The sequence below is a fragment of the Amaranthus tricolor genome, chromosome 11, assembly GCF_026212465.1.
Source record: "Amaranthus tricolor cultivar Red isolate AtriRed21 chromosome 11, ASM2621246v1, whole genome shotgun sequence".
NCBI classification, from domain to species: domain Eukaryota; kingdom Viridiplantae; phylum Streptophyta; class Magnoliopsida; order Caryophyllales; family Amaranthaceae; genus Amaranthus; species Amaranthus tricolor.
This window is the reverse complement of record NC_080057.1, coordinates 26,202,354-26,212,913: the sequence shown is the minus strand read 5'-3', so window position 1 is coordinate 26,212,913 and position 10,560 is coordinate 26,202,354. Positions and strand designations below refer to the sequence as shown.

Genomic DNA, 10,560 nt, shown 5'->3' with positions numbered 1-10,560 from the left:
TCACTTTGTGTTTTGCGTTGCATCTCCTTTTAATTCTAATTACATGAAGCTTTATATAGTATACCTCATAATAAAAAGGAATTAGGTTAAGAAAATACAAAAAACCGTCAAATACTAAGAGTAACTGGCCAAAAACGTGCCAAGAAACCGCCATTACGCGAGCCGCAGAGTGAGATCAGAAGCAACTCCGCGCCCCGCAAAGCACAATCTGACCAAGCTCCGCGCCCTGCGGAGATCTCCACGCCCCGCGGAGTAGTGTTCAAGTCACAGTATTTCAACAATCTCCACCTTGACGAGAACACGTAGCCAACCACTACCTCATCAAACCATAGTGAAACAAAACTATTCTCAAGCCAAACCCGATGCAAAGCTCAAGCATAAGCCATACATTCCGACAAGTCTCCAACCAAGACCCATCCCGATAAGTCTTCAACTAAGACCCATCACATACTCGTTTCCAAGTATAACAACTCATAACGCTCAACTAGCATCATAAGTTCACTCATAATGCTCCATCTGCATCACGAGTACACGAGGCAAGCTCCACCTTGAGGTTGTGCACACCTCCACCTGTGAGCTCCCTCACACTGCCCCTAAGGGCCTATGCTAATGAATCCAGCATAGTAAAGAATCTACTAGGACTGTCAGACCATCCTATCTTCTTTACCTCTATCTTCATATACGTGCATTCCGAATGAAATCTGACCACACTGTGCTTCTCCCGAACATCAAGTACCTGATCACTAAACACACAATCGTAGTACACAAAAGCCAGACAAGGTTGATCACAAAGAACCATCACCGAGATCAAGACATAATCAAACTCAGCGAACACAACCCAAGCTTCAACCGATGTAACAAAGCACTTAGTATCATTCCCGTACATAAGAAACACAACAGCTGATCCAAGCAAACCGTAGAGAGAACAAATCTCTACCTGCCAGTGCCCCCACCAAGGTTGAGTCACAAACCTGCAAATGACACTTCTGGCATGCGCAAAACAAGTACACATCACCGCATACTTCAAACACCAAACCATTACTCTAGACATGTAGACCGACTTAGTCTCAAAATGAGGTGATGTAATTGAGCTAAGTAACACTACCAGTCCATACAACAGTTCCCACACTCTGCTCATACGTAAAGTCATAGCAAGCCACTGCGCCCGCTCACTATACTCTACAATGTGCTCATAAGTTGGAGGTCCAAGTGACTCCACAAAATTGGCTACCAACCTTGCCAATCCCACAAGGTTCAATGCATAACCTTCCACACTTATAGCAACGAAAACAACACTCCCTACAGCCAACCTATTAGACTTCTCGATAACACATATAGGCTTTTCTTGAAACCCTTTAGATCGGCGGAATGTTCCCTGTACTGACTCCTTTAAACTATCCAAAAAGATAAAGATAGCACCAGAAATCACAGTCAGAGAGATACCTGGGGTAGCAACAACACCATCAATCTGGGGTCGAACAGAGATAGATGAGGAGTTAACCTCATACTCCACCTCAAACTCGGTACCACTATCACCATAACCGGCTGCTGCAAAATACACAACAAAACACCAAAGCCCTAACAAGACTCCAAATATGAGATAGCACGATACCCTACTGAGCCACACCACACACATACTGGGCACCTCTAATCCCGTGTGTAAACCCCGATCGAACAAACTAATCCAGTATCTACTCAACAACCAAGTATCAGAGAGCATGCATAAGACTCCCCCCTAACAAGGTCCAATTTGCTATTCCTGTAACACTGTTCTGCAATGGTGTTATCCCATAGGTATGATGCCACAAAATACCTAAAATACAGAACATAACAAATCCACAAAACGAACTATCCAAATGTAGCCAACTAACCATCTTACCATACAAGTGATCATGAGCTTCAATGCTAAGTTCAAACCCGTGTTTAAACCCAAACACACAATGCTTGTCTTCTTCAAGGTAGGCATCCTTGACACATGTAAGACGATTCTCAATGGACAATTCCAGCCCTCTACTTTCACCCATATGACCATGCCTATCACAAATCGTCATCTCCTGGTGACAAGTAGAAGCACTAACTGCAGAACTAGGCAGCGTAATACCCTGAAAGACATACAGGGATTTCACCTTGACACCCTTAAGTATCAAATCCGAACCCTTAAAGACACTCACTTCCCCATTGCTAAACTCACCCTTGAGGCCCAAATCATCTAAGGTCCCAAGCGATATCAAGTTCTTCTCCAATGCAGGAACATGCCTCACCTTAGTAAAAGTAACCCATCTCCCATCACTAGTCCGAAGTCTCATGGAACCAATACCTACTACTTCACATGGAGTACCGTTAGCAATCGTAACTGAAGCCCCAAAACAAGACTCATAAGTATCAAATCAATCCCGACGAGGACTCATATGGAACGAACTACCAGAATCAAGAATCCAGCAATCAACCAAATCACTAGACTCAACACAACTAATCAATGCTAAATCTTCCTCCGAATCATAGCTCTTGTTCTATTTACTTTCGATTACTGTGGCCTGAGATTTATTCTTTAATTCTGGACATTTAGACCTAAAATGTCCTGGTTCCTGACAGTGATAACATATTATGGTCTTAGTGTTGCTAGACCCATCTCTACTATTACAAGTATCCGACCTAGCACCGTTACTATCGTTAGATCCCTTATCCTTTCTAGAATTTCTACCCGACCTAACAACTAACCCACTGCCATAATTCTCATTATCACCTGTCGCCTTTTGACGCAACTCCCTAGTATAAAGTGCTGCCTTCACTTCTTCTAGGGTCAACGAGTCTTTGCCAACCACAAAAGACTCCACAAAGTTCTCATAACTATTCGGTAGAGAAACAAGCAATATTAAAGCTGCATCCTCATCATCTATCTTAACTTCTAAATTACGCAAATCTAGTAAAATAGAATTAAGATTTTCTAAATGATCCCTTAATGGCGTACCTGACTGCATTTTGAGGCTAAACAACCGTTGTTTCAGTAGTAATTTGTTGGTTAAAGATTTTGTCATGTATAGTGACTCCAATTTTAACCATAATTCTGCGGCCGTCTCCTGATCAGCAACCTCCGTGATGATATGATCATCAAGACTTAGTAAGATGGTAGAATGAGCCTTCTCTTCCATCACTACTAATTGTTCATCAGTCCATCCGTTTCTAGATCCCGACGTAGACGCCGCAATCTTTGGGATCAACGGACGCCAAATCTGCAACTGCTTTAATAACGCCTTCATCTTAATCTGCCATAGCCCAAAGCTATTCTTCCCATTAAATTTCTCAATCCTTATTGTAGAATCTCCTACCATTGTTTCCTTCAAAAACTCTTCGTAGGATTAAACCTGAGCTCTTGATGCCAATTGTTGTGCGACAGCGGAAGCGAAGATCGAAAAACAATAATGAAACAATAAAGATTCAAACAAACAATAAAGAAAATCACACCGAGATATTAACGTGGTTCACTATCAACGTGATAGCTACATCCACCGGCACCGAGAATAAACTTTTCACTATAAACAGGGAGATTACAAGATGAACATGAGAAACCAAAACAATGGCTCTCCAAGCTTTTTCTCTCTTAGTTTTCCTCACTTTGTGTTTTGCGTTGCATCTCCTTTTAATTCTAATTACATGAGGCCTTTATATAGTATACCTCATAATAAAAAGGAATTAGGTTAAGAAAATACAAAAAACCGTCAAATACTAAGAGTAACCGGCCAAAAACGTGCCAAGAAACCGCCATTACGCGAGTCGCAGAGTGAGATCAGAAGCAACTCCGCGCCCCGCGGAGAATTACGCGCCCCGCGAAGCACAATCTGACCAAGCTCCGGCCCCGCGGAGATTTCCACGCCCCGCAGAGTAGTGTTCAAGTCACAGTATTTCAACATATAATATTTTACAACAATATTTACCTTGACTATTGTACATATTTCAAGATGGTCTCACACACTTTTTAAAACAAAGATATTTACAAAATGCTACTCGTCCTTTTGATTCAATAGCTAATAAAAATGATGTGTGTTTAACAAAAGTGAATATTTAATATAAATATATCGATGAAAATAATAGAAAGTAATAGATTATATATTATCAAAAATAAAATTAACGTAAAAATAAGTAGAATAGATCAAAATAACAAATGCTAAAGAAAAGATTAGTGTTTAAAAACACTAATTACATTTCAGCTAGTCTTTTAAGAGACTGTCTCTTTTAGAGACGCATTTTAGCTCAACATATTAAAAGATTAATGTCTAATTACCGTATTTTTAATGCCTACATACATTATCTTTAATGCCTACATACATATCCTTAATGCTTACTCTCAATATCTTAAATGTCTACTTACATCATTCTTAATGTATACTCAAAATATTTTAAAAAATATATAATGTGCTAGCCCAATTAAAAATAGTCTCTCAAAGAGATGTAATTTGTGATTACATTTTCCGAGACAATGTCAATCCATCTTGACATGCTTCGATATTTCTTAGTCAGCTTTTTATTTATCGCCATTTTTTTATTACATCACTATCTTTTTATTAAATTCTATAGTGATGCAACTCATAACACGAGATGCTTTAACATCAAATGTCTCGAAGAGACTTGGTTGAAGGATCAACTGAAGTAAACTACCGCTTGTCCATTCATTGTACGTCACAGTTGGACAGCAATTCTTTCGAAGGCACAATTAGACTATAGGGTTTCGACCATACAGAAAAAACAAGGTTGTATTATATTTCATCGGGCGCATTGTAAAGGCATTGAAAATCACATTTTGAGCCGTTTTGATGGATATCTTATACTTTCGATCGATACTTGACGTTATAATAACCACACCACCCCGGTTATCAGCCTATGTCTTCAGGGGTTTGACGTTTTAAGTCGTTTTGATGGATATCTTATACTTTCGGTCGATACTTGACGTTATAATAACCACACCACTCCGGTTACCAGCCTATGTCTTCAGGGGTTTGAAGTTTTAAGTCGTTTTGATGGATATCTTATACTTTCGTCGATATTTAACGACATTATAATAACCACACCACTCTCATAACCAGATTATGTCGTCAGGGGTTTGATGTACTATTTTCTTGTGGTCCTAAAATCATCTGCCAGTAGCCAAGCGTAAAGAAGCTCATTCCACGTGTCAGGAACTCCCGGAAGACACCAATGACTACAATCTTCTACTTCTACATAGGTATTTTTTGTGAAATTTTTAAACGTTGGTTCAAGATGGATCGATGGATGGCCATCATTTCTGAATTCAGACAGATACGTAATATTCAAAAAACCGACCTTCATTTTATCGGCTTCCATTTCTTTAACCTTGTACCGAACAGGCCCTTAGAGTCTATGCTTGCTGCCATCCTATGATATGTGCTCAGTGCTCACCTTGGTGCACTTCTCGAGGGTCTAAATCCTGCATATACTGCCCCCAACTGGATCAGAAAGGATAGATCAGCTGAGGCAGCTAGAGAAACTAAAGCAGACCGATACCAACGATCCAACCCTCGAGGAGAATGCCAAGGAATTCAGTTGAACTTGACCCCAAACAAACGAAGCAATCTTGCTGATCACCGATGTAAGAGCCAACTGCACATTACCGAACTGAACCTTAGTTTCTCGTGGTCCTAAAATCATCTGCCAGTAGCCAAGCGTAAAGAAGCTCGTTCCACGTGTCAGGAACTCCCGGAAGACACCAATGACTACAGTCTTCTACTTCTACATAGGGATTTTTATTGGACTTTTTAAACGTTGGTTCAAGATGGATCGATGGATGGCCATCGTTTCTGAATTCAGACAGATACGTAATATTCAGAAAACCGACCTTCATTTTATTGGCTTCCATTTCTTTAACCACATCTAGAGTGTACTGGTTGAGCAGCGGATCTGCCTGCACCCTTTTCCTGCTCGTCTCAGGTGCCTGATTATCTCTACAAGTCCCCCCCGTATCCCACGTTCCATTCCTGCCAATATTCACAACCTTGTAAGTTCTGATACACCCTCAATCTTATGTTACCTATATTATACTTCAATTGTGGAAAGCATCAATACTGTAAGGCGCTATGCCGAGAATCATGGGTTGACTTAATGATTCGGGTCTCATCATCTGCTAGAAGATAATTCCACTCCCCCCCCTTCTTACATGTACGGGATTAACATTAACCCCGAATCAAAAAGAAAAACGAAATGTAAGGTACGATACCTGTAATGAACAGATGAATAGCTACGAAGGACAATCCGACTACTTTGTGGGTTTAAGTGTTGGTCTGCCCATGTTTTCAATGTCCTCATTGATCTCCGAAATGCTTCTGTATAATCCATTGTCATATTTACAACTCCCTTTTCCTCAAAGTAAAGGCCCCTGAAATACATGAAGATTATTATTCGCGTATATTTCCATTATTATCCTATTTCAAGAGCAAGTAGGTGAGAGGAATCCGCTGATCTCAATATCGGGAAAAATCTCTGTTGTCGGAGATTGCTACCACTAGCATTAGAGACATTAGTGAAAGGATGTGTTCCCCGTACCATATTAAGTAGTTAAAACACTACTTTTAAAACATATCAGTCGTAAAGTATCAGTTTCAGTTTATGTAGCTTTTACTGATGGATGTAACTCTTTTTAGAATGTTATAACTTCTATTGTTTCGAATTATAAATGTTCGTTGTTCTTCGTAACAGTTAATAATTAACATTTATAGTTGTATGGGTATATACAACTAATTGCTACTCAAACAGCTAACACCTACGTTCATAGTTATCATGTGCCCAACAGACTCAAGACGAGAAGGAAGAATGATTACTCACGAAGCGATAGTTTTGGCATCATTCCACCAATGACCATTATTGAAGACGTAGACATGAGCTCCTGGCCATTTGCGAGACCACCAATGGAGTTCATCAATCTTGATGACTCCACGTACTTGTGTAGGTGAGTTCGGAGGAGGGCGAGCAACAACAACAAGGAAAGGAAGTCGATAATACTCGATACTTACGTTAAACTCTTGAAAAAGGATTGATAAATATGTTTTGTGCTTGCTTATAGGAACTCCATTTACTTCATATATTGAAGATTGGTTTGAGACTCCTTTTGATAGCATGCATAACAATGACTCCCATTGGTTTCGTCCTATTGAATCTCCTGCAAATATTATTCTTCCATTTCTGATTCTATCTAAAAAATCACTTGCATTGAACCTGAACCGAAAGAACGAGGGCGAATTATAAAAGGTCGTTTGTTTGACATAGGCACTAAATTCATATGAGAAGTTTTAACACAAAGGAACTAAAACATTTTATTGCTGCAGTGCCACTAAGTAACTACTCAGGGTTAAACACTTAACGATCCGTTTGGTTGTTGGTATTAAACGATGATAATAGAAATGATTTGTAATGTAAATTTTCATAAAATGTACCATTTTATTTCCCTAGTAATGTAATTTTGATCATAAAATACTTTTTTTGTTTATAATTTTTCATTTCCAGATAATACCCCATGTTCATATGCAGGTAATGCTTTGAAATGAATTTCGTGAAAAAATAAGATGATTGGAGGAGAACAAGTATGACTATTTAACTTATCAATAGATTTTCCTTATAAAACACTAATTTTTCATTATCATTTCCGCTATTAACTATTATCAAACAGGTCGTAAATATATGCACCTTAACTTTTTTTTGTGATAATAGAGTTTATTTCCGATTAACTCTTATACTCATATCATCAATCTAATATCTCGCTCGAAAACAGGGTCTAGGTGGGGAAATGTGACAAACAATTCATACCCGTATCCCCTTCAAAGAGAGGACTAAAGGATTGTGGTCGCTTTATCTCTTAGTACATAGTAAACAATACATACAACTTCATGTAAATAAAAAGTGTATATGATTTAATGAGTTATTTTACTGTATATTCAATTATAATCAAAAATAATAAAATACATTGAAGAGAATAGTACCTAGGAAGATCACATCCACGAGGTTGCCATCGCCAATGTCGAAAGCTTTGATTCACACGTCCATTTTCATGGCATCGAAAACCCGGATCCAGAAACCTGCAACTCTCATTGTATCCATGAAAAGGGTAGTTTTCATCCCATATCCATTCGCCATTAGAGTAATCACAACCTAGTTTTTCATAGTTTTTTGAACTAGGAAAGCCAATATAATAATGGAAATTATTAAGGGTTTTAATACTAGATATTTTGATGATAAGAATAATAATGAAAATGATAAGTGACAAAATATATGAATGTTTTTTAATGGTGAAATGTATTTTTAATGTATAAAGGCTTAAAAATGATCTCTTTTTTTGAGTTTGGAGATCCATTTGAAGAGCTATTAGAGCCCCCTAGGAGGGTGAAGGGTAGAAATAACTTTGATTAGTTTTTTATTTTGATTTAATTTTCATTTTTAAGGCTTTGGATCGAGAATTTGCTATAGTGTCGATCAGTTGGAGGGTACATATCACTTTTTAGAAAAAATTATTGGTTTGATATTAATTCAGTTCTTCATTTTCCAACCCACCCTCTAATAAAAAAATAGTTAAAATTAATAAAAATTTTATAAAGTAAGTTGTAATTAAACAAATTTAATGGTTTAATTTGATTCCATTCTACATATAAAATATTTGTAAATTTACACAATCAAAGAGAACATTCATTGTGATTGTGATTGATGGAAAAAAAATTGACTAACTAAAGAAAGATGAATGTATGGATGTTTTAATAAGTGGTTTGTGAAAACGATCAAAAGCGTATTTAAAGGCCTCTTCGACAATCAATTTCCTAATTGTAGAAGCATTATAACCACCTAAAGATGTGGCTTACAAAATTCCACTTGTTCTTATTCTAGCTATTATATAATATTCTAATTCAGTTCTTCATTTTCCAACCCACCCTTTAATAAAAAGAATAGTTAAAATTAATAAAATTTTTATAAAGTATGTTGTAATTAAACAAATTTAATGGTTTATTTTGATTCCATTCTATATATAAAATATTTGTAAATTTACACAATCAAAGAGAAAATTCATTGTGATTGTGATTGATGAAAAAAAAATTGACTAACTAAAGAAAAATGAATGTATGAATGTTTTAATAAGTGGTTTGTGAAAACGATCAAAAGCGTATTTAAAGGCCTCTTCGACAATCAATTTCCTAATTGTAGAAGCATTATAATCACCTAGAGATGTGGCTTACAAAATTCCACTTGTTCTTATTCTAGCTATTATATAATATTCTAATTCAGTTCTTCATTTTCCAACCCATCCTCTAATAAAAAAAATAGTTAAAATTAATAAAATTTTTATAAAGTATGTTGTAATTAAACAAATTTAATGGTTTAATTTGATTCCATTCTATATATAAAATATTTGTAAATTTACACAATCAAAGAGAAAATTCATTGTGATTGTGATTGATGAAAAAAAAATTGACTAACTAAAGAAAGATGAATGTATGAATGTTTTAATAAGTGGTTTGTGAAAACGATCAAAAGCGTATTTAAAGGCCTTTTCGACAATCAATTTCCTAATTGTAGAAGCATTATAACCACCTAAAGATGTGGCTTACAAAATTCCACTTGTTCTTATTCGAGCTATTATATAATATTCTAATTCAGTTCTTCATTTTCCAACCCACCCTCTAATAAAAAAAATAGTTAAAATTAATAAAATTTTTATAAAGTATGTTGTAATTAAACAAATTTAATGGTTTAATTTGATTCCATTCTATATATAAAATATTTGTAAATTTACACAATCAAAGAGAAAATTCATTGTGATTGTGATTGATGAAAAAAAAATTGACTAACTAAAGAAAAATGAATGTATGAATGTTTTAATAAGTGGTTTGTGAAAACGATCAAAAGCGTATTTAAAGGCCTCTTCGACAATCAATTTCCTAATTGTAGAAGCATTATAATCACCTAGAGATGTGGCTTACAAAATTCCACTTGTTTTTATTCTAGCTATTATATAATATTCTAATTCAGTTCTTCATTTTCCAACCCATCCTCTAATAAAAAAAATAGTTAAAATTAATAAAATTTTTATAAAGTATGTTGTAATTAAACAAATTTAATGGTTTCATTTGATTCCATTCTATATATAAAATATTTGTAAATTTACACAATCAAAGAGAAAATTCATTGTGATTGTGATTGATGAAAAAAAAATTGACTAACTAAAGAAAGATGAATGTATGAATGTTTTAATAAGTGGTTTGTGAAAACGATCAAAAGTGTATTTAAAGGCCTTTTCGACAATCAATTTCCTAATTGTAGAAGCATTATAACCACCTAAAGATGTGGCTTACAAAATTCCACTTGTTCTTATTCGAGCTATTATATAATATTCTAATTCAGTTCTTCATTTTCCAACCCACCCTCTAATAAAAAAAATAGTTAAAATTAATAAAATTTTTATAAAGTATGTTGTAATTAAACAAATTTAATGGTTTAATTTGATTCCATTCTATATATAAAATATTTGTAAATTTACACAATTAAAGAGAAAATTCATTGTGATTGTGATTG

At 35.7% G+C, this 10,560-nt stretch overlaps 1 protein-coding gene across 1 annotated transcript; it reads right to left on the bottom strand.

Annotated features, from left to right (window-relative positions):
* Positions 1–5,635: 5,635 nt before the first annotated feature.
* Positions 5,636–8,741, bottom strand: LOC130827787 (protein trichome birefringence-like 9). Its single transcript, XM_057693638.1, has 4 exons — positions 7,983–8,741; positions 6,832–7,221; positions 6,227–6,385; positions 5,636–5,987 (listed from the first exon to the last, which is right to left on the bottom strand). The coding sequence occupies exons 1-4, from the start codon at positions 8,351–8,353 to the stop codon at positions 5,636–5,638; spliced, it is 1,272 nt and encodes a 423-aa protein (XP_057549621.1). The 5' UTR covers positions 8,354–8,741.
* Positions 8,742–10,560: the final 1,819 nt, after the last annotated feature.

What these genes read in the sequence shown, in the direction of transcription:
- LOC130827787 (XM_057693638.1), bottom strand. Translation starts at nt 8,353, where the DNA reads ATGGATCTCCAAACTCAAAAAAAGAGATCATTTTTAAGCCTTTATACA. An exon ending in CGTGGATGTGATCTTCCTAG is followed by an intron (nt 7,222 to 7,982) that starts GTACTATTCTCT and finishes CTTTCGGTTCAG; the next exon opens with GTTCAATGCAAGTGATTTTT. An exon ending in TATTCATCTGTTCATTACAG is followed by an intron (nt 5,988 to 6,226) that starts GTATCGTACCTT and finishes GAATATTGGCAG; the next exon opens with GAATGGAACGTGGGATACGG.